The sequence below is a fragment of the Trachemys scripta genome, chromosome 15, assembly GCF_013100865.1.
Source record: "Trachemys scripta elegans isolate TJP31775 chromosome 15, CAS_Tse_1.0, whole genome shotgun sequence".
NCBI classification, from domain to species: Eukaryota; Metazoa; Chordata; order Testudines; family Emydidae; genus Trachemys; species Trachemys scripta.
This window is the reverse complement of record NC_048312.1, coordinates 20,665,828-20,690,231: the sequence shown is the minus strand read 5'-3', so window position 1 is coordinate 20,690,231 and position 24,404 is coordinate 20,665,828. Positions and strand designations below refer to the sequence as shown.

The window sequence follows — 24,404 nt, the reverse complement described above, 5'->3', positions numbered from 1 at the left end:
CTTTTTTGCAAGACAATATAGCCGTTGCTGTTAAAAATGCTGCTGCAAGTGAAAGTGTAGTATTAATCCCAGGAAATGAAGCTGTACATAGAGGCTGTGCAGGGAACAAGACCCTGTGCTGCTGAACAGTATTGGCTCCCTGCAGCCGAGTGTCAGAACTGCTGTTTCAGGGCTGCATCAAATAGCTTGAAGCTTTAAGGCTTGACCAAGTTTCTGTAAGAGTCCTAGTAAAGCAGGGCCTAAATATAGCATCTTTGCACAAGTGTCCCTTTATTTTTTCCCCTGGCTGTGTTTATTTGCTTCTGATTTTACATTTGTTCTGTTTAAAAGAGGGCAGAGGTTTTCTATGTCCTAGTGGAATACTTCAAAGTGCATCCAACTGCTGTATGAAAGAGGGGTGATTAAAATAAGTAAATAAATATTCTATAATGGGAACAAAGATACAAGGCTCTTGGCCTTTAGAGTTGCCAGCCAGCCACAGCTGTGCTAAGCACAGGAGTGTGATGATGGTTCTTGGTGCGTAGCATGTTATCATCAAGAGGATGAGGTGTATGCATACAGATGGCACTGCATGGGATATCAAAGTGATTTTGTGTCTGGCTGATCATTTCAGGAGCACCTTTTCCACCACACTCCCTTTAAAATGGTCAGCCAGGTCAGAAACCGAGTATAGTAGAAAGTCATGTCAGATTGTTTCTGCATCTTGCAGACTTTGCTGACCCACAGGACTGGGGTCATTTCAGCCCTTTCCCTTTTCCCGGGCTGTGTAGTCAGGGTGCTGGGGCATATGCTTATTTGCAATAGGGTCATGTACGAGGTGAACTCAGTTTGGTAATGTTTTGCCTTGTGTTAGAAATCCAGGCCCCTGTGTATCACTCATGGTCTCTGGCAGTGCTGTGGGAGCCATCCGGTTCCTTGGCTGCCATTTTGGAGTTTTGTCGTTAGTAGCTGCAGTTGCCCTTTTAAGGCTTCTCTTCTTAGCCCCCCGCGGATTTGGGGTTGCTTCTGCCTGCCAAAACTTGGGATTGAATGTTGTCCAGTGCTGAGCAACCAAGAGGTAGCAATGACCAGGATGATGATGAAGCACCTGTCCCAATCGTTTGATCTGTTCACCGCTCTGGCAGTCTGCAGGCTCTTTCCAGCGCCCTCATGGGGTGCCGGAGGGAGTGGGAGGAGGAGCTGCTGATTGGGGACTGAAACAATGGGAGATGGTGTCCAGTTCCTGCCTGCTGGGGAAGCTGCCGTGGGCTGTTTGTTAGCAGCTCAGGTTAGTGGCTGATACAATGGCAGCCTGACAGGAGCTGCTCTAACTCTACCTGTTTATTTTCCTTATTAAACCCACTTGTTCTGGAGCAAAATGTCGCTCATGTCGGATCCCGGCCCTGATTTTCTTAAGTCGGTCATTACTGTGGTGAATAATTGATTTGTTTAGGCTTGAAATTAGAAACAGGCCTTAAGTGCTAATGTCAGATCCCGGTGACTATGGCAGCTTAGTCCTTCTGGATTCTCAGTGTTTGCGCCCAGGGAAGGACTCACGGTCTCCAATGGGAAGAGGGAGTGGGAGGCCAGTGGAAAGGCAGGAAGGAGCTATTTTTAAAACATCAGAGATGTTTCTCTTGACAGTGTTGGGTTTAAAGTATCTGGTCTGGAAGTCAGTGGTGTTTATTGGTTAGATCGTGGGGAATAAGAGCCAGGACTCCTGGGTCCCATTTCCAGCTGTGCCACCTGCTTGCCGTGTGACTTTTGGATAAGTCACGTCTTGCTTCCTGCCTCAGTTTACCCACCCATAAAATGAGCCTAATAATAAAAGTACCTATCAAACAAGGGTTTGAGACTTAATTAACATTTGAAAAGTGCTTTGAGCTCTGCTGGAAAGTATTGTGGTGACCCAGGTTATGGGGAGCAGCTTAAAGCACGGGGACTTGAACCAGGTATTAACAGCGAAGAGCTTTATCATTCATTGTTAGGGCCCTATCAAATTCACGGTCCAGTTTGGTCAATTTAATGGTCATAGGATTTTTAAAACTACATTTCATGATCTCAGATATTTAAATTTGAAGTTTCATGGTGCGGTAATTGTAGGGGTCGAGACCCAAAAAGGAGTTGTGGGCGGGTCGCGATACTTCTACCCTTATTCTACACTGCTGCTTGCAGCGGTGCTGCATTCAGAGCTGGACAGCGGTGACTGCTGGCCTGGGGCCCAGCTCTGAAGGCGGAGCTGCTGTCAGCAGCAGTGCAGAAGTAAGGGTGGCATGGGATGGTATTGCCACCCTTACTTCTGTGCTGCTGCTGGCAGGGCGCTGCCTTCAGAGCTTGGGGCCCGGTCAACAGCCACCGCTCTCCATCCATCCAGCTCCGAAAGCAGTGCAGAAGCAAGGGTGGCAACACTGCGATCCCCCCTGAAATAACTTTGCAACCCTCCTGCAACTCCCTTTCGGGTCAGGACTCCCAATTTGAGAAACGCTGGTCTCCCCCGTGAAATCTGTGTAGCATAGGGTAAAAGCACACAAAAGACCAGATTTCAATGTCAGTGATGTGTTTTTCATGGCCATGAATTTGGTCAGGCCCTATTCATTGTGCCATGAGTATCCACATGTCCCTCCCTGAACTCTCAAAATCTTGTCCAAACAATGCTCTGGGCTCAGTGTGAAACCTGGGGAGGATTTTCTGGGTGCCAATCTGTTCATTGGAAGAGCAGTTCCTGCTCCGGAATGTGGAGGGGCTATTCTCAGGATGTTACAGGGGCTGAAAAAGAGTAAGTGCCAAGTCACAGAGAAGCTCTTGTTATATTCTTCTACAAGCTGGATTGCTGGCTCAGACCTGGGTCAGGAGATGAGAAGAGAAATGGAAGGTTGGGGTGACAGTAATTACAAACTCCCACAACCACCACCCCTGGACCCTCCCTCTGAACAAAAGCCAATGTGACATTATCTAGGGTTACCATACGTCTGGATTTTTCCGGACATGTCCAGCTTTTTGGGCCTCAAATCCCCGTCCGGGAGGAAATCCCAAAAAGCCGGACATGTCCGGGAGAATAAAGAGGGAGGGGCCGTCGGTGTGGGGCCGGGGTCCGGAGCCGCTGGGGCCGGCGGTGCGGGGCCGGGGCCAGCAGTGCTCGGCTGGGGGCCAGCGCGCCAGGGCCTGAGCCGGGCGGGAGCCGCCAGGGCCAGAGCCTCTTGGCCTGGGCCGGCCGGCCGCCAGAGGGAGCCGCTCGGCCCGGGGGGGCCGAACTGGGCTGCACCTCCTCGCGCCCCCCCAGCCCCAGCTTACCTGCTTCAGGCTTCCCACGAATCAAATGTTCGCGGGAAGCAGGGGAGGGGTAGGGGGGCGGAGTGTTCAGGGGAGGGGGCGGAGTTGGAGCGGGGCTGGGGCCCCGTGGAGTGTCCTCTTTTTGGACACTTAAAATGTGGTAACCCTACATTACCCCAGATAATTCATCTCTCTCGCATTCACACAACATGCATAGTCGATCTTGACATTTTTCATGCACCTGGTACCAGGGAATCCTCTAGTAAATCACCATAAGCTTAGGGGAAAAGAAAGGGAGATCTTCCAGACAAGTCAAAAATCACTTGAAAAGTTGTTTCCCTTGTGACTAGCCCTGTATTGTGTTTCTTTGTCTAACAATCCTCAGTGGACTGTAACACAAAGGCTTGCGTGGGGCCCGCAGCAGGGAGAGCAGCTTGCTTGTGTTTTCACAGGTAATTCCCTCTCACACTTTTCTCCCTTCCCCTACCCCACCTGTTGGGCATTTCAGCTTCTGAACTGCAGCTCTTGTAGAGCCAGCCACGTGGAAATCAGCTGTGGTCTGTGTGCTCAGACAGCCAGTCTCTAATCTGAGTATCACCTCTCCTGCTTCGCTGGTCCTAGATCAGCATGCAGTCTATATGCTTGTGGTGCTGAGCACTCACAGCTCGTGTTGAAGTTAGTGGGGAATGTGGGAGCTCAGTATATTTGAAAATGAGACCATGGGCTTTCTACCTGGCCTTTGTGCAGGAATACTGCTTGGAACTAGTGTGTGACTGGCTGACCTGGGGCAGCTTCAGCAACTGCGCCTTTAGTTCTAGCATCCACGCAGGCCGCTTTACTTTGTGGATGCCCTTTTGGAAATCGGACAAAGCTTTATTACTGCATTATTTATGTGGGCTGTTACACCTTGACTCTGCCTGTTGGAGCCTTGTACTTGCCGACCCTGGAAAAGGGGACTCCGCCTCAGCAACACTGCAGAACGGTGTAGTGTGTTCCCTCCTCCAGAGGAAGGCTGTGGGCTGAAGACGCATCCCCTGCCCCTGAAGCTGCTTCTATACAGTATCTAGCTTGGGCTTCTCTGTCAAATGCAGTCTCTCCTCACCAGTGTCATATTGCTTAGTTATTACTTGGCTGCTTCTTGCAAGTGTATCCAGGCTAAAGTGGATTCATTGCCTTCCTTCCCAGAGACCTCTTTCTCAGCAGGAAACCTTGCTAGCCTATCTCCTCCAGAGTTCTGTTGTCACCAGACATGGGCTCCTCTTGGATTGTCCTTATCTCACAGGTATTTGAGCTTAATGGTCTTTTGAAGCCTTCAAAGTGAAACAGTAGCCCCTGGGCAAGCTACAGCTCTTTTTTTTTTTTTTAACTAAAATTTTATTAAGATGATGTTAAAAAAAAATTGAACAGAGTTTGAGCATAGAAGTTTCTGGTTATCAGGGAATAAAATACAGATTATCAAGGGTGCAAAGTTTGGCTTAAGATCAGGTGGCATGAGGAATACATAATCTGCAATATCCCCGATTGGGGGTAAAAGGTTGATGGGTCAAAGTACAGACATTGAGATATGAGAGTATGAAGTTCATAGAGTGATTGTGTTTGGGTGTGGAGTATAATGAGTGGATATGATGATGAGGATGGATTGACCCTCATTTGGTGAGATTTGTTTAGGGAGTTTATGGTTCCAGTTCATATGATCCAACAGAGAAGGTCACTTGGTCCCTTTCTCGTAGTGAGAGAACGATGTTACTCTGGCTCATGCCTCCTGGTACTGTCGGTGGCCGGTGATGTGCTCGATGTAGATGTCCCTGGACCATCGGATGGCATCTGAGACCCTGAGGCGCCGCATGAGACGTGCTTAGCGTCGACCGATCCCGCAGGTCCGCAGCACACGCTCGTTGCAGGGGTCCCAGGTGCCCAGGGCTCCGACAATCAGGGCGTCCATCTGCACCTCATAGCCCTTTGCTCTCAGGGTGTCAGCCAGGGCGACGTACTTTTCCAGCTTACGAGCTCGGGCTTTACAAAATGCTGGAGTCCTGTTCTCAAAGGAGACCGTGACGTCGACGAGGATGATCTTTTTCTGGGCCTTGTCGGTGACGACCACGTCAGGTCGTAGCTGGCTGTTGGTACCAGGGATGGTGCAGTTCACGGAGATCTCCCCTAGGGGTGGCGCGATGGCTTTCACCAGGCGGTTCTGGATGGCGTTGTGGCACAGCTGCCAGGCTCTGGAGTGGGGTTTGCAGCTGCACAGGACGTGGGGCAGGGTCTCGTTGGGGTAGCCGCACTTCCTGCAACGCTTGTCTCAGTTCCCGTGGCAGACGGCTCCATTGAGCAGGACGCAGTTGAGCCGGGCACAGTGGATGAACCGCCAGTCGGCGAAACGGGTGAAGCCGCCCCCGGCGAGGAAGTGGTTGCTGGCGTCCCACTTGCTGGTCAACTCAAAGGCTTTACCCTGGTCCGGTTTACGCTTCAGGGTTTCCACGTACAGCGAGTGGATGGCGGCCTTCAGAGTCCTCTCCATCAAGCCCCTGGCCGTCGGGGTGACGATGGTGGTGTCGTCCGACCTGATCTGCGGCACCCGGACTCCCAGCTCCTGGCGCTCCTCGCACCACTCCCAGCGGCAGCCGATGTGCTTCCCCAGGCGACGCGTGGCGTTGCGAGTGCAGGACCACAGTGAAGTGATGTTGCGCCTGTCCGGTCCGAATTCCCCATCCAGGGAGCCGCTCAGGAAGGTGGGGATGTCTTGGTTCGAGGGGGCTCTGCTGATCCGCTTCTCTATTGCATCACGCAGGGCGTTCGCCACAATGTTCCTCACTGTGGCGTCGGGACATGTCAGCAGACGGAAGGCGTGGGTGATCACCGCCACGTCGCACAGGGACGTGCGGGGGACGTTGGCGCCGCTGTGCCTGTGAGCGATGTAGACCAGCTCGTTGCTGGCTCTCTGGGGAAGGAACACCCACTTCTTCACCAGCTTACGGATGATCTTGTCTGCCTTGTTGAAGGGCACCTTCGCCACGGCGGATCCCCTTAGGGTGAACGAGATACGGGGGATCAGGAAGGTGTTCAGGGCATTTATCTTCTGCCACGGTGCCAGCAGGGAGGCATCAATCTTGGCGGCGTCCTGCAAGATCTCCTGGATGGTGTCCTCGGGTGGCTGCTGGACACGGAACCCTGTTGGCGTGCCCAGGTGCTGGTATGCCTGCCCCTCTGCCAGGGGGGTGACGGGCTCACCCTGGATCTGGAATCCTGTTGTCTGAACCGAGTCCCTTTTGCTGCCGTCAGTGTGCAGAGTTGCGCACTTCTTCGCATTGAAGCGGAGCCCCATCCAGTCAGTAGCTCGGCTGGTGGCATCTAGCATACCTTGGAGGCTCTCTGGGTCGTCCGCGGTCAGGACCAGATCGTCCACGTAGGCCAGAATGCTGAGTTTCTTGCCGTGCAGGTCGAAGCCGGTGGGGCCGCTGGAGATGGCTCAGATGAGCGGTTCCATGGGCAGGTTGAAGATGATGGGGCTAAGGGGGCATCCTTGTTTCACGCTGCGGCGGATGGGGATGGCGTCCGTCTCTCCGTCCGTGGTGCGGATGGTGGTGATGCAGTCCTTGTAGAGGTCCCGGAGGATCTGGATGAAGGTTTCTGGCATCCCAAACTCTCCCAGGGTGGCAAAGATGTGATGGTGGGGTGTGGACCCAAAGGCGTTGGTCAGGTCAAGCCATGCTACTGCACACTGCCTCTTGGATCTCCTGGATGGCCGTCTGAAGGAGGAAGTTGTGCTCATAGCATCCCTCGCAGGACATGGAAACCCTTCTACACTGAGCTGTCGGCGCCCCCGCACACTGACCAGTCTGTGATCCTTGCCGCGAGGCAGCTGGCATACAGCTTGTAGATGGTGGAGCAGAGGGAGATGGGCCTCCAGTTGCCGGGGTTGTCTCGTTCGCCTTTTTTGTGGATGAGCACGGTCATGGACTTTTTCCAGGAGCGGGGAACGCGATGGAATTGCTTGCATTTGTTGAAGATGGCAGCGAGCACCAAGCAGCCGGGATCTTCCTTCTTCAGCAGGGGGTAGCGGATGCCATCTTTTCCAGGGGCGGTGTTTTTGGTCCTCGACAGCCTCGCCTGCACCTCCTGCGGGGAAAAATCTCGCTCCAAGTCCTCCATGAAGTTGATCCGGGGTAGCGGGGAAAGGCACTCTGGGCGTCGCAAGTTGGTCTGGGCCTCGTGATCGAACACATCCTTGAAGTAGGAGTAGAGCCTCTCGGGCTGGATGGCACAGTAGGAGGAGGTCCTGTCGAGGATCTCCCTCCATGGCTTTCGTCCGGTTCATCCTGTATAGTTTCTGAATATGGGATGCAGCCGCCGGATCGTAGCGGCAGCCAACGTCCCCTCTCCTGCCTTCTCTGGCGGTGTTGTTACGGCTCGGCGCAGGGAATCTGCAAGTGGCCCGTGCGGCTTCCTGGGGTTCCCTCTTTCTGGCCGTAATTTCCGCAGACAGTTCTGCAGTCAGTCTGTCCATCAGGGTGTCGAAGTTCTCAAAGTACAGAAATAACCCACTGGCCCAGGCTCAAATTGGGGTGGGGAAAAGGTATTCTTCCAAGCTCTGCCCACGGAGTAAGACCCACACATTCAAAATGCCAAAATGAAATGCTGTTCTCTGTAGCTTGTGCAGATATTCAAAATATGATCATGCAGCTCTCTGGCCTCCTTGGGCTTGGCTGTCTCTTAGGCTCAGATAAATCCATGGGCTGTGAGCTCCTCAAGATTGTTTTCCCCCCCCCCCATGGTGTGGCCCCAATGCCCTGCTGGAGTCCTGGGGCTCAGCTCCTTCCTAGACTGAGTTGATCTTCATAATATGATCCTCCCTCTCTCTCTTTTTTTTTTTTAACATGCTTTGAGCAGCAAAGGAATAGTTAACCATGTTGACATTTAAAGTGCCCTCATTGGCATATGAGTGAACGCCCATTGGAATGAATGGGGCAGTTCACACTTCAGAGCTGTTTTTTCATGGTCTTTAGACTTGTCTACATATAGAGCATGGCAGGGGCAAAGCTGCACTGAGGCCTGGTCTATATTACAGAGTTAGGTCAACATAAGCTGCCTTGCGTCATCCTAACTGAGGAAGTATCTATAAAAGTCAATATTGATGTAGTTAGGTTGATATGATGTCATTATAGACACTGTGTTGCTTACGTCGACTTACTGGCTTTCAGAAGCCGTCCCACAATGCCCCGCACTGACAGTACAATCAGTACAAGTGCTGCTGATGAGGATGCACACCACAGACACAAGGAGCAAAGTGTAGACCGACACGCACAAGCAATGTAATTACTGCAGTGGCTGTAGGCTAATGTAATTTAGGTCGACTTAATTTTGTAGTGTAGGTGTGCCCTGATGCAGCTGTGCCATTGTAGCGCTTAGTGAAGACACTACCTATGCCAATGGGAGAGATTTTTCCCATCGGTTTAGGTACTCCACCTCCCCAAAAGGTGGTAACTATGTCAGTGGGAGAAGCCTTCTTGTTGACATCACACTGTCTACACTGGGGGTTGGGTCAGTATAACTGTGTCACTCGGAGGTGTGGATTTTTCACACCCGAGGGACATAGTTATACCAACGTAAGTCTGTAGTGTAGACCAAGCCTCAGGCAGACATGGCTATATTGGTTATACTAAGGTCATATTTTCAAGGCTTTCTTCATAGCTGTAACAACTTGAGACTTATCCCTGGTCTAACATTACAGAATTACTTTCGTGTAACTACATCACTTGAGTGTGAATAATCCACACCTCTGAGCGACGTAGTTGTACTGTCCTAAGCACCAGTGTAGACAGCTACCGCTTCTTGCAGAGGAGGATTAACTAAACTGATGGGAGAAGCGTTTTAAGTGTAGACCTGCCCTTACTTTGTTAATGAAAAACAGATTCTGGAGAACAAGAAGGAAGCCACTACATACTGGCTAAGAACAAACCTTGGAGTGGCCCCAACTATGTTATAACAGTCTCCTCTTACCTTGGTGCAAAGCAAAAAACAAACAAACATTGTTAACCCTGGTAGGAAGCCATGTCCTACCGTAGACATCTTCCAGCTTTAAAAAATGTGTTTCATAGACTCGTAGGGCTGGAAGGGACCTTGAGAAGTCATCTAGTCCAGTCTGCCTGTTTCTGCCTTTGTTATAACACATTCAGTTTCTCCTTCCCTCTCCACCATGTTTGGCTCACAACTGTGCTCAAAAAGAGTTATTATTGTGGTGTAGACGGACAGGGCCTACCTATCTGTCCAGTGACACATTAGAGTTAGTGCTGGCTGCTTGTTCTAGGGAGAGGTGATGAATCAGTGATTTTGTTTGTTTATTTTATTTATTTGTTAGTCTACATACAAATAAGATCTCAGTGTATAGATGTACAGCCTGAACAGGAATAGTGTGCAACTTTATTGGCCTTTTGGCCTTTTAATTTAGCCACATTGACTAGAAAAATACCAGCAGAGCAAAGGTGATCCTGATGGGGAATGGAGATTGAAGGTCTGGAAACAAGCTAGTTTTCTTATCAGTCATGTTGATGTTGTTATTGAATAAAATGTACGTCCCCCCCGCTGTTGCGGGAGGGACCTTCCTTCCCGACTCTCAGACCCATGCGTTCCTTTAGAACAAACCTGTGTTCGTATAGACACTTTCCCCCTTGCATGGCAGGAATTTCTCGCCGTTTCCAGTTAACTGCAGCCCTGCTCCTGCATGGTGGTGGCTTTTATTTATTTATTTTTTTAAAATAACCTCTGCTGTGGCACTTGTTCTATTTTCTATTCATTTTTTAATCCCTCCGGTCTCTCCAGCAGCTGACACTGCAGTATTTTGTTTGAAGTTAGGAGGAGACGTGAAGCTCTCTGTGAAAGGGCTGCTGGGAACACAGTAGGGAGCAGCGTGCTGGTTATTGTTTGGTCTGTTCATCTGCTCGTCCTGCCAAAGAATATATCCTCACCAGCTATGAGACTCTCAGCAGCTCCAAAGTGGGGGGCCAGTACATGCCGTTTTCTCTAGGCTTTGAGTTACTGGATTTTTTGAAACCAGGCACTTTCTTGCAGAAAGGAAACTAAAACTATCTCCGTTCCTCATGCAGCTGCTGCTGTTCTGAAATGGGCTGGCTTGTTTTTGTCTCTCTTGTAATAATAACCGCATGTTAGTTTTTGTCCTGTCTCTAGTGAAACTGATGCAGCTCACCCACTGTGGTCCTGCTCCTACTCCCATTGAAGTCAGTGATAAAACTCCCATTGGCTTCCAGGGTGCGCAGTTGTGAGTGTGTTTGTGCATGTGTGTCTGTCTACCCATGCATGTATCATTGCAGTCAAATTGGCTTTCCATTCTTGATGACCAGGTTGCAGGCGTCCAGTGCCTTAAAACTTACATTAAGCTCCTAGACTTACAACAAATGACGGCAAGTTGCCCTGATTACACAATCCTGAGCAAGAAATGGGAAAGGGAACTAGACAGGAGTCCAGCTCCTGACGCTTACTCTGCTGAGAGCATCTGAAATGCATACTGCCAGTACAAGTTGAACATGGAAATGTCTCCAGTCTAACCATGAAGGATGCCAGGAATGTAGAATAGCTGGGGAGGATTCCAAAGGCATGGGCCTTGATGGAAAAGGCCCTGCCTCCTGCACTCTCCAGATTATGGTCAAATGGGAAAGGTTAACATTGACTTTAAAGGGCTTTGGAGCAGACCTGTGTAACTAGAGGGTGAGTGGTTTCAGTGCAAGAAAGCGATTTCTTTAAACGATCAGGACTCTCATTGTGAAGTGATGTAGGGGGAAACTGAGGAAGGAAGAAAATGGGCAGAAACTGCATGAAGCTGGGACATAACCTGCACTTGAGTCAGGAGTGGACACAGGCGTAGCCCCTAACACACTGTGCAGCTTTGTGCTGGGTGGGCAGTGCCCACCTCTGAGAGGTAGCTGAAGGAGTCTCTCTCTCCCCATTGGCTGTATTTGTATAGCTTGCCATGCTAACAAATTGAAATGAATAGAGCAGCACGCACTCACTCAGGTAGGCTTAATCTGAGCTTTGTATGCTGATCTGAAAATGTTGTCGCTCACTAGCTAGCAAACAGGCAGCCCATGGAGTGTGGGCATCACCAGCCGTCTCTGTGACTGCGTTCTGCAACATCTAGGCCTGGCTTTTCAAGGTTATCTCCAAACAAAGAGCATTGCAGCAGTACTACAAATGTGCGGATCACTGTGGTGACTTTGCATATCCAGAAGAAAAGACCACAGCTTCCAAATATTCAGGAGATGATGCAGATCCAGTTACGACCACTACCAAGAGCTGGGCTCCCAGGTTCAGCTAATGGAGACTAATGATTGGCCTCCCTCATGTGACTCCAGTTATGTGAGGCTGATTTAGCTGTGGGACGTGTTTAGGGAAGTCAAGGGACACTGCATCTTTGTCACCATTCCTCTCCCTTGTGGAGCTCCACAAGGATTAATTCTCTGGTCCTATGCAACATTTACATCCAAGTACAAGGTGAACTGTTGAGACTTCACATGCTCCACCACCATTAATCTGAAGATGTGCGAGCCTTTTCTCTCCTTCACAACACACACTACTGTTGCCAAGCTAACTCAGGGCTTGGCCAAAGTTAGCTTGCTGATTTAAAGTCACGATTGAAATTCTGCTCACCATGCCCTGAGGGTATTACTGTTGTTTGGCAGCATCAAGAGAAGTACTGTCTTGGGGATGGGCTTAAAGTATATGTGCTCAGAGGCCCTCATGTACCATAACTGTGCATAGGGAACTGCTGCTTGGCATCATTGTACAGTGGAGCTGCTTTTAGCCCTGCCTTGTTCAACTCTGGGTATAGAAGTAACTCAATGTAAGGGTTTCAGTCAGGCTGCACCAGTAACATTGCATGCTCCATACACAATATCGTTCCCACCCAGCTGAGAAGGACCATCTAAGCACCCTTGTCTTCCTCTACCTTAAACCTTTCTTCATTGCACACGCCCTACTGCACAGCAAAATGAGAACACTGTGCTTGCCCCAGGCCCCTAGGGAGGTTGAAAGCAAAATAACATTTCCTTATTATATGTAATGGGGGGAGAGGATTTGAAGCCACAAGCTGGCTTGAAGCTGATGTTCATTCCCTCAGCCTCTCTGCTTTCATGCTCCTCTGATACTAAAGAATAGATTTGCAAACTAATAGGATTTTTGCTGCTAAATGAACTTGTTTTTGTGTGTGAGTGGAGCTTGCTAAACAGCTTCTTTACATGCTAATACACTTGCCCTATCTATGGAAGAGATACAGCGCCCTAGGAGCAGAATCTCCTCTGAATCTGTTTAGCATCTCTGCTTTTTCTTCATCCAGCTGAGCAGAATAAAGCCACTGGGATTTGACATGGCAAACACACATCCCCTTTCCCTGTGATATTCGATCTTGGCTATCGGGAGAGATTGGCTGGCAGTGTGTGTGTTGTGTGTGAATCTGAGTTGGGGTAGGGGCACAGAGGCTGAGTCTACATTTAAAATGTTAAAGCGGCAGCACTTCAGGGTAGACACTCCCTACTGCAATGGGAGCGGTTCTTCCGTCACCCTAGCACTGTCTACACTGGGGGTTAGGTCAGCACAGGGTGGGGATTTTTCATACCCCTGAGTGGCATAGCTGGGTTGACCTACCTTTCCAGTGTAGACCAGCCTTGAATACCATCGGCCCCTTCCTTCTGCACTTAGGGGAGCAATGCTAGGGAAACAAACAAAATGCTTAATGTTACTCCTGAAAGTGCTTAGTGACTCTCCCTAGCACCTTGCACAGCTGCATTCACAGAATATGGGTTGGCCTCCACATCTGGTTATTCTTGTGGAAGCTGAGTGCTGAGTTTGAATCCCACACCAGACCGCAAGCAGCTTGCATCGTGGGAAAATGGTGCAATGGTGTATTATAGTTTTGGTTTTGGTGTCTGTTTATTGCCAGACCAAAAATCTAAAGATGGAGTTAAGGTTGAGAGTACAGACTGGTAACTTTAGGGTAAAAAATTTTTACCGGGATGTTATCCCAAAACCAAGTGTTATAACCCAGGAAATTCATAGTTATGGTTAAACTTGAAATAAATCCAACTATATTAAGGTATGGAAGGGCACAATCAAGTTCTCAAGGAACCTTAACTGTCTTGTAGTGACACCATGCATTAACTGTTCAAGTATGATGGACATGTTTTAGTCATTTGTGGTTCCAGATGAGATGAAGCTGATTTTTAAAGACCTATTATTTATTTTCATATTTTCCCCTTGAGTAAGACAAGTGAGGAGGACAAGGGTAACAATAAGAGAATGCAATTACCTAGCTTTATTATAATAATCCCTTACAGATCATATTCAGTACCTAAATGTAGGTAGGGTGTGTGTGTGTGTGTGTGTGTGTGTGTGTAACTGAGAAGAGGTGAGTGAAGGAAGTTAGAGGGCATGAAGAGAGCAGGAGAGATTGGAAGAAGAGAAGGACCAGGATATAGGTAGGCTGATGGCTGGCACAGAGAAGGGAGAGAGAACAAGGTAGAGAGACAGGTCAGAGGGATGAAGGTGGATGCTGTGGGGAGGCAACACAGGCTCATCAGCTCAGTTGGAAAGCAGACAGAATGAGCTGAGTGTCAATTAAGCCACTTTGTGGTGATGGAGGCCAGAGTCCTGGGGTTTGTGGAGTGAATTGAGTAGCAATAAGTGCTTTTGTAGTCCACTCAGTAGCCCTCAAGGCATGTCACCAGTACATGGAAGGGAGGGAGGCAGGCAGGCCTTCTTCTCACCCCGAGAGTCCTGGAGGTAATCGGAGGGGACGTGAATGAGGTGGCATTGACAGCTACTACTGGATGCTGTGAAGGCTCATCTCCATGCCTGCCGCTGCTCTTCCGAGTGGGCAGGAGCCTATGCTAGCAGGGCCGGCTCCAGGGTTTTGGCCGCCCCAAGCAGCTAAAACAAAAAACAAAAAAAAACAAACAAACAAAAAAAAGAAGCCGCGGCCGCGATCGCGATCTGCGGCGGCAATTCGGCGGGAGGTCCTTCACTCCGAACCGGAGTGAGGGACCGTCCGCCGAATTGCCGCCGAATACCTGGACCTGCCGCCCCTTTCCCGAGCGGCCGCCCCAAGCACCTGCTTGAGAAGCTGGTACCTGGAGCCGGCCCTGATGCTAGACTGCCCCTTGTATCGGGGAGGAGAGACCCCAATGGTGATTTGGTTGGATTGATTGGGGACCTCCTGGGACCTGTTGTCTCTTGACAGACTGGTGAGTATCTGGTGGGAAGGGGAGGCGGGCAGATCCCGCTGCTCACCTCCCCTCTCCCTGGCTGCTGTACCTTTCAGGTATAGAGAGCGGAGCGAGACAAACACTTCCAGCCTGTGACTGGAAATGGATTGAGTCTCAGTGGGGTTTAACAGTGGAACATGCGCTGCCATGTCAGATCCCCTTGCTCCGGGAGACACCCACTCCACTGCCTGACTGTGTGAAGGGAGCCCTCCCCTATCCGAGATGCTGGGCAAGAAACCTGGCTTTCTCACCTGGGCACAGCTGCTGCCGCCTTTTGTCACTTCCAGTAACAGCATCCAGAGCCGTATCTGAAAAGTATCTGTGCTGCTGGCTTTAGCCTCTACGCTCAACACTCTTTCCACTCTTGTGGATAGGACTTCAAAGCTTCACAGTCTGCGCCACATTGTGCCAACCTGGGTTCTGCGGGATCTGAATAACCTAGTTTCCCTAGCAACAACAGTCCTTTTAATCACGGGGGAAAGGACAAATCTGCTTCAATTATCAGTACCAGGCCTTCTCTAGTGGTCTCTGAGTACAGGAACATGCTGCTTCTGTTGGTGGGAGTAATCTCACATGGGGAGTAAAAGCAGAAAGCTCCTCCTGCCCTGGGATAGTGGAAAACTCTGCAAATGAGTTTGTACCCAGTGCCCAGAACAAACAGTAGAGAGGAGAGGTAGGATAGTAATAATAACTAGAATAGCTAGGAATATTTTTGTGCTTGTATAGTGCATTCCATTTGCAGATCTCAGAGTACTCTGTGAATGCTAATGGATTCAAACTCCTACAAGGAAGGGAGAGAGGGCAGTATTATACCCATTTTACAGTGGGAAAGCTAAAATACAGAGTGGTTAAATGAATTGTTCAAGGTGACCCAGGAAGCCTGGGGTAGAGCTGAGACTAGAACTTGGCTCTCCTGAGTCCCAGTTCTGTTCCTTCTTTTTCATTTGGGTAAAGAGAGAGAGCAGTGTGGGACAGAGGGAGTTCTGGAGCTCAGAGGTGGGGAGACCGTTCCCTAGAGTGCAGGGTAGAGAGAGTACAGTGATTCAATCTAAAATAAATTAGCAGAGAGGCTCATGCCAAAAGATTTCAGAGTCAGGTCCCTCCGTAAGCAGTGATGGAGTAGACAGTAAATTATCCAGTGTGGCCATGGGGAATGAAAGAAATATTCCTGCCTCCAGCTCTGCGTAGCAGCACAATCTCACCTCTGCATGTGCATGTGTGTGAGAGAAAGCAGTCTGATTGTGAGTGGCTTGAAGAAACTTTTGAGGGAGAAAGTGCTTTTGCCTAATCAAAGGCAGGAAGATGGGATTAGAGCCCTGTACAGAGGCTGATATTCTGTTTGGATAATGCCAGTCTGAAACGCTAAATAACAATATTTTGCAAACTTGTCAGGCTAGAAAACTGTACAAGGGCCACATGAAAAAAAGATAACTTCATTAGAGGCCTTTAGATACCATGGTGATAGATGCTACAGTAAAAGCTTTTTTAACCGGCATGCTGGGGAACCAGGGGGGACACATTAAAAATGCCAGTTAACTCAGAGGGAGGGGTTTGGAGTACGGGGCAGGGGCTGCGGGGAACGGGCTCTGGGAGGGAGTTTGGGTCCGGGAGGGGGTTTAGGATGCTGGATGGGGGGGACGCTCACCTCCAGCGGTTACCTGTCCCTGCTGCTCCTGGCGGAGGCGCGGCCAGGCGGCTCTGCAAGCAGGCACGCTGCCTCCGTCTGCAGACGCTGGCCCCCACAGCTCCCATTGGCCGTGATTCCCGGCCAATGGACTGGGAGCCACAGAGTCAGTGCTTGGGGAGGATGGGACAGAAGCAGTGTGTCTGCAGAGCCGCCTGGCCGCGCCTCCGCCAGCAACAGCAAGGACGGGGAGCTGCTTGTGGGAAGCTGCCGGAGGTGAGTGCCTCCCCCCCCCCCCCTCTGGCACCCTGAACTTCTCAAGCCCCCTCCCAGACCCAAACTCACTCCCAGAGTGCTCCCCGCAGCCCCTCCCACGCTCCAGCCCTGCACACTATAAACCGGACTTTCAGTGCAGATCAGAAATGCCGGTTTATAGAGCTTGTCGGTTGGTGAAGTACCGGATAAAAGAGACTTCAACTCCCACTGACTTTCCTGATTAGGGTAACCAGATGTCCCAATTTTATAGGGACAGTCCCAATATTTGGGGCTTTGGCTTACATAGGCACCTATTACCCTCTGCCCCGTCCCAATTTTTCACACTTGTATGTTGGATCAGGAATAGGGTGACCAAACAGCAATTCCCTCCCTGGCAGTCATTGTCCAGACCAACTCCACTGGGTCATATGCTTGGGCACCAGGGGACTCTGGAAGGCCTCTATGCAAAGGCCCTTTCTAAAGAACATGTATTTGCTTTTACTTTTCATTCCTGTGGTCCTTGCACTGTCTAGCAAACTCCAGGAACTTGGGGAACTCAGGGTGGCACCACAAGGGTGTTGGTGGCTCAAGGCTCTTGAGGCTTTATTAAACTAACTTTTGTCATGGGCCTGTGAAGACCTAAGAGGCCCAGGCCTCAGACACTGCAGTTATTTAACTGGCTGGTGCTTGGTACAGTACAGAGGTTCACTTCTACAGTTGATTTGTTGGGTTTTAAGTGTATCATTTGTATAAATCCCCCAGACCCACTTCCCCTACCCCAAACAAGCCCCTCAGTTCTAAAGGTTTATTCTGTGTCTCACACAAAGTGTGCATCCTTTGCTGGAGTGAGTCACACTTTTTTGGAGGTGTAAGGTTGCCACCTGTCCAGGTTTTCCCAGGATTGTCCTTTTTTTGAGGTAGCTGTCCTGGGAAATTTGGATGGGTGCTTAGGGGTGTAGTTTTATGGGCTCAGGATCATCCCAGATGCCCTGTGAGATATATATGTATTGGTACCTCAGAGGTGATGAGCCTGTGGAGGTGTCTCTGAGGGAGGAAAGTGGTTTGTAAAATGTTACGCTTACACATCACCATGGTCAGGGGTTGCAGGGGATTGCTGGGTATATTTGGTAGCTGCTTGTCCTCATTACATTGGCAGAGCCTAAATAGTTTTGTGGAAAAGAGTCCAACTTAGTCCTATTTGTATTTCAGCCTGTATTTAATGCACAGTCTTAAGTTGGGCTCCTCATACTCCCAAAACAGAAGGACCTGTCTTCTGTGCGGTATCTAAAGCTAGAGTTATTCACTTCTAGGCTACACCAGAGATGTTGGGCAAGGTGTTCAGTATGTAGCCTTCACACTCCACTTATAGCAGCTTTCTGTTCTCCTCCAGCACAGGATGCAAAGAACAGTTCTCCCATCTGCCTTTTCTGCAGAGGTTCACTCGCTTTTCACCAAATGATGGTTAAGTTGACACACTCTCCCCATGCTTGATGAATGAATCAGGAATCTAAGGAGGAGGGACATCCACCAAGGGGTCTTTTGCGGTTGTTTGTTTTTAGCAGCATGGCTGTTCGCTTTGCTCGTAAGATCTTTCTTTCCTAGTCTTCCTGTTGCTGAGAGGTCTGGAGAAACCCTGGATTTCCATCCTAGTGTATGTCAGTTTATGAAGTCTGTATCATTGCTAACGTTCGTGGAGGCCTCATCTATATTGATTGTGTTAAATGGACGGGGTTCATTGCCCTGACCCATCATGCTCATCTTATGAAAATGAGGCACTGAGAGATATAATCATGGATTGGCAACTCATGGAGGGCACCCCACAAGAACCTTGCTAGGAATTCTTTAACATTTTAAAGAAAGTTTATGCATTAAGCACAAATGCATTAATATTTAACATTATTCAATAAGGGCAAAACCCAGGGATTGAACTGTCATTAAGTAAAGAATAATTTATGTTAGGTATCAGAAAAGGCTTTATTTCCCACAGTTAATAATGAGTGGAATAGGGTGTCCGCTTAACAAGCGGGAGTTTGTTACAGCTCCATCCCAGGCTTAAGTGTATTGTATCTCTCTATCAATAATTGTGGATTTGCTGAATACTGACAAGACATATGTCCTTGTTGGGAGCAGGGAGTGGACTCGGCCTATGCTTATCTCCTTCACAGTTCTGTTTTTAAGCTAAGCTTTTTTTTCTACAGATGCTTCGTTCAGTGGAACGCCACCTAGTTATGCCTATGATGCAGACCGTGCCGAAGAACAGCGGCGACACCATGACATGATGCCCTACATTGATGACTCTCCATCCTCCTCACCCCATCTCAGTTCCAAGAGTCGGGGCAGCCGAGATACTCTCTCCTCAGGGTCTTTGGAGTCCACAAAATCAGTGAGTCCTTTTTAGTCTCTTTGAGCATGGAATCAGGTGTGTGTGTGTGTGACTAGCATGGGAAAGAGGACTGATTGACATGTGATAGTGGTACCTGCTAGGAATGGAGCATTTAAGGTAAAAGTGGCTTTCAAGTGTTCATCCCATGTTTCGTGGCTGTGTAACAGGTGTACAAATTTAAGGCCAATTGTTCAGCCTCACTCCTGTGAGTCAGTAACCCTGTTGAATCAATGAGATTACTCAGTGAATAAGGGCTGCAGAATCAAGCTCTAAATACCAGCTGATGCTTTTAGAGAAGATCTTGGACCAAACACTGTAAAAAGACATGCTGAGGGGGTACATGGTAATTATGATTTGTGACCAAAAAAAATTGGGGGAGGGAGGAACAGGAGGGGGTTGGATGGGAGTGAAGTATGCTCAGGTAACTCTCAGACTTTGACAGGTAAAGTCAAGTTTTGAAGCTTGGAGGACAACAGGGATTAAAATTGCCATGCGATTAAACTCTGAAGTGTGGTGACGGTGCATATGAAATAGATGCTTCTTGATTAAAAAATGTACTGTGTGCACTCAGTAGCTGCTCATGTGACCACCTGCAATAGACCTTAGAGCTGACTGGATCCATTGTGCCAATGTGTAAACACTTCCAGGAGGGAGATTTTTTTAACCTTAAAAGAATTAATAATCCCCCCTCCCCCTCCCAATAACTAAATGGGTAATTAACTCAAGTTCAGTCAAATTTAACTGTTAGCTCAATGTGACTCACTAGAAATGAAATGCAGCTGCAGACAGCGAGGGTTTTCTTCCAAATGTAATGTTTATAATCAGAAATCAAAATGGGTTATTGACTTGGGCAAAGAGGAGTAATGGAAAATTCCCCAGCCTGGAGTTCCACCCTGTCCTGTGACTCTGGGTGCAGAGCTCGACTTTCCAAAAGGCGTTCCCACCCTCCACCCCCTACCTCAAAGCTGCCAATTTGCAATCCTTCCCCAAGCACCTGTTCAGGAGGATAGGTAAAGCTGAGCTGAGCGTAGCCCGTCCGGCCCCTGTTGCACTCGCTGTCGCTACAGCATTATCCATCAGGAATGGTGCTTCTATTCATACTTGAGTTCTTGGTTCTCTTTATTACAGAAATTAAATATGAGGGGGAAAGATAGCAAAAATGGAACTAGAAGGATGTGAGGGGCTGTGACAGACAATCCCAGCACGGGCAGTCCTGGGACAGCCCTGCAGTATCCGGCTGGAGCATCTGGGTCATTTCATTCTGATGGGAAGAGTGCTAACATGCCTCAGTGGTAGAGTTCCTTTACTTCCTGGAGTGACCACTTGCTGCAGGCGCCGACGTCAAAGTGGCTTGTTATAGAGTATGGGGAAATCTGCTTGTGCCTGTTGCTTCATAGATGAGTGGATGGCTGTGCTCATTAGGGTTCGTTCCTGTCCAGCGCAGTAAAACTGCTACGAGAGGGGCACCAGCACTACCTCAGATTCCTGACCCTGAGCTGCAATTAAAGCTCCTTAAAGTGACCCTGATTACACTGTAAGTAATCTTCAGATATTGGTGCCAGCACACGTGAGGAAGTGTCAGCCACAGGGATTACGAGGTTAATTTCAACCCTGTTACAATATTTTACAGCCGCATTAATTCCCTTGTTACTGCAAGTTGCAAAGCCACTTGTCATCGTGGTTGCGCTTGCAGCTGCTTTGGAAAAGGTGTCACTGTAACAAAGGATAACGTGCCCACGGTGGTGCACTGAGGCAAGCGCACAAAACCTATTTGACCAGAAGCCTGTAAAGCTGTCACATGCACCTCCTGGATTTCCTTTCCCACAGTCGCTGAAAACCAGAAGATCGTGTGTAAATAGGAGCTTTCTCCTCTATAAGTTGCTTTGTTCTTCTGCCTGATTCAGTCAGTGGTGTCTAGGGGGACTTTTCCAAATTCTCCAGTCCCCCCAGTTTCTCTCACTGGTTCTCAGTCCTATCCGCCTTGTCCAGCCACTAACAGCCTCCCCTACCCATCCCCCACTCCCAGTCTCCTTGCCCAGTCCGTCACAATCTCCCCCAGCTTTCAGTCCTAATCTTCTTGCCTACCAGGTTCCAGACACCCCCCGTCCCCCAATTCTCAGTCTATTTACCCATCCAGTTCCGTCTCCACTCTCCCCCAGTTTCCAGTCACAGGTGGGTTTTTTTTCTCCCTCCAGTGGCAGTGTCCTCTAGCTCCTTGGCCCAATCTATTCCTTTCCATATGCCCAGCCTCATGATCTGTCTCATCTATATTCAAGTCAGGTGGCTTCCTCCTCCATGCTGCCTGAGAGAGCGCAGAAGAGACAGACGCTCTGTTCTCAGTCCCAGTGCCCAGCCCCACCCTAGCCCAGAGCAACTGTGAGGAAATGGACCGTGCATGCACAGTTCTGTCACATGTAGGAGCTATGGGGACTGGAAATGGAGCATGCTTAGTTTCTGCGAGGAGATGGTGCACACACTGTTTGGCCTGCAGTAGCGGCGTGAGGAATTAGAGCGTGTTCTTTGTGTATGGAATCTTTGGAGATTTTTGCTGCTAAACTCTAAGAAATCTCTACTGGCAGGTGCGAACTGAGATTTTTTTTCAAAGGCCACATTTGGGTGGATTTTGACAGAAACAGCACAAGGCACGTCCCTGACACAAAGGCCATCTCCCCGGCCAAATTTCAAGTCCCTGCTCCTGAACATTGGAGTACCCGAGCAGCTTCTCAAAAGAAAAGGTTACCAGAATCTTCTTTTTTTTTTTTTTTTTTTTTTTAAAAATTGCAAAGCAATGTAGATTTTTTTTTTTTTTTTCTAGCCTCATTCTTGGAAACTGCTGAATCATTTTGTCTGAAACTTTTTGGAAATTTTCAGCCTGAAAAGGTGGTGTTGAAAATTTCAGCCCAAATAGTTGAAGTCTGGCAAAGTTGAAAACAGGATATAATAATATGAAGTGTGGGGCAACCTTAATAATAGGCAGTTCTACCAGCCTTGCCTATAATAGAGAGGTTACGTTTGTATTTGGGAGTGGGAACTGGAGTTAGTAGCTGGGAGTAGGTCCGCATAAACGGAGTTTACCTCTGGGCATATAGGAGTGCTGGGGCAGTCAGTGGCACATGTCACTAAAGGAGAGTTCTGACAGCTTGGAATTCAAACTGGGGGCTTGTTGCTGGAAAGACGGGTACAGGAAGGCATAGCGCTCAGAGCAGGTCAGGATCGGGTTGGGGAGTTCCCCAGTCTTGGTGGTGGCTATTGCGGGGCTTGTTACGATGGAGCGAATGTTGCGTCCTCTTGAGGTGAGGGAAGGAAGCAAGGAGAAAGAACAGGGACAAGAGAAGAAATTTATCTGTAGGAACTTCCTGGCCCCAAGCAGTGCCCCAGCCAGACACGTGAAGCATGTGGAGCTGGGTTGGGTCACGTCCCTGGTGTTCCCCATCCAAACTGCTCCCGCAATGCAGCGTATGTAGGGATGTAATGACAATGCGGAGTTGAGGGCAGGCGTGCTGCCCCCAGAAAAATTACAAATATCCATTTCTTGCATGTTCAGATCAGTTTTGTGCCAAATCCAATCTCTTGTATGATTTCTCTCTCTCCCCTTTCAAGGGGTGGGAGTGTCAGAACTGGCCTTCTTTCCCAGTAGGAGGAGGAAGCTGGGTCATGAATGGGGACTTCGGCTGGGATGCCCCCTCTTCCCTGGTCTGCTTCAGCCGTGGTAACACGCACTGGCAGGGAAAGACCCAGATGCCTCCTAGCCAGCAGAGCCGCTCCTAGGCATAAGCAGACTAAGCAATTGCTTAAGACCCCAAACAGTTGAAGGGGGACCCCCTCTTTGCTTTTTATTATGTGTTGGGGGGGAATATTCCTGCTTAGGGCCTCCAATGGGCCAGCACTGCCTCTGCTACACAGGCTCCAGCTCCTCCTGCTGCTCCCATTGCCAACCAGAGAGGAGCAGCAGCTCTGGGGGAGCAGGTTTCCTCCAGAGCAGGGGGAGCTCCCCTCCCTTGGCTTTAGCCAAGTAGGGGGAGCTAGACTTTAACCCCTGGATAGAGTGCTGTCAGCTTCAATCCACCTATGGTAATTTCCCCAGGCACCAGCTTTTAGATCCCTTTTTCTCCACGGGTGCCTACATCTCTGCGGTTCCTCTGCTGGGCACCTGTGTCAGCCTGCTCTTGTAACCGTCTGTGCTCTTTGGGGAGTCCAGAATGTCACTCAGACCTGCAGACAGTGCTGCCCCATCAGCCCTCTTTGCTTGCTCTGGATCCATCTCACTACCTCCCATTCAGTCTGCTACCCCGTCTTTCATTTGTGCATTGAGCCTTTAGGTTCTCGGGTTCTCACACCTGTCTCAAAGTGCCTAGCACTGTTGTTGCTCTGCAAATAATAAATAGTAAGCAGAGGGCCTGGATTCAGGCCTTAGCGGGGTTAAAAATCCCCACCCCAAAGTGTTTAAAGTCCTGCCTCTCTGTGAATGCTTAGGGACCTTAAATAGTCCTTTTAATTAAAAAAAAAAATGTAATCTCTATAGTTTATCGTTGTTCTCCTGCTTTGTGATTCATCAATCCTGAGCGCAAGCAGGAAGCAGAGGGTTTTAAATTCCCCAGCGCCTGGTGAGGGTGAGCGCTAGGAAGAACACTGAAGTTACTGTGTAAGGCTACACTTCTGTGTTTAAATCATCCAGAACTTTGACTGCTCCTGCCAATATAACCAGGGCTGGAGTTCTGGAAACTAGTAGCGTCAGGAATTGGAACTCCCTTTTATAAAGCTGGCCTCTGACTGGTGTGAAAAGCTCTGCCTCCCATGCTTACAAAAGTCCTTTATTGCAAATTACCAAAGCAGACGCTCTCTGGGTGACAGTCACTGGAAAGATGACCTGCACCCGCCTATCTGGCGTTTCCTGAGAGTCAGAGAATGTCCTCCAGCAATGTGAGGGAGTGAGGGGCAAGCTACCCCACCTGATCTGCTCCCAACTGTTGACTCTACTTCCCACTGTGGCACCCCTGGGGCAAAACACACCAGTTTTTTCCCTACAGACCTTGTTCCTTGTTGGAGGGGAAGGGAGGGGACAGGCACAGCACCTCCTACTCAGGTTTGCGCATGCAGCTGACAGGATCTGTCAGGGAAGAAAAACCAGGGTGACTTCTGAAACTGCATCAGCACCTCAGAGGATCTTGTCCCCAGAACAGCCCTATGGCTTTGCTCTGGCTCTGTCTGCACATCTTTTCCCAGCACCTCCAAATCTGCCCCCTCCCACTTTCTCCCTGTTTCATTCTGTCATTTCCCCTCAGACCTTTTCGTTCCTTCTCCTTGTCTTGCTATGTCTCCTTCCGAGTTTTGTTTGTGATCTCTCTCCTGTCTTCACTTTCTGTTATCCCCTCCATCCCCCACACTCTTTCCCTCTCCGATTCTTTCTTTCTCTCTGCTGTTTAATGGCTTTGCCTGGATGTACAAGCCCTTCCTGAGAATAGCTGGCACACACAGCATTGATGTTATAAATAATGTTGGCTTCTCTCCCTGCTCCCACCCAGCCCTCATTGCATGAAGCCGGGCTGGCCTGGTTACAGAATCCTTCCCTGTTTAACATCTCCCAGACAATGAGACACCTCCAGCCTATTAAACAGAAGCCTCCAAA

The 24,404-nt window shown here is 49.3% G+C and overlaps 1 protein-coding gene across 1 annotated transcript in view; it reads left to right on the top strand.

The window, feature by feature from the left end:
• BCR (BCR activator of RhoGEF and GTPase) overlaps positions 1-24,404 on the top strand; it is a 131,186-nt gene that overhangs the window by 43,383 nt on the left and 63,399 nt on the right. The window contains exon 2 of the mRNA XM_034790606.1: positions 18,594-18,778. Within this exon, the coding sequence (XP_034646497.1) occupies positions 18,594-18,778 (185 nt within the window). The remainder of the gene's footprint in view (positions 1-18,593; positions 18,779-24,404) is intronic.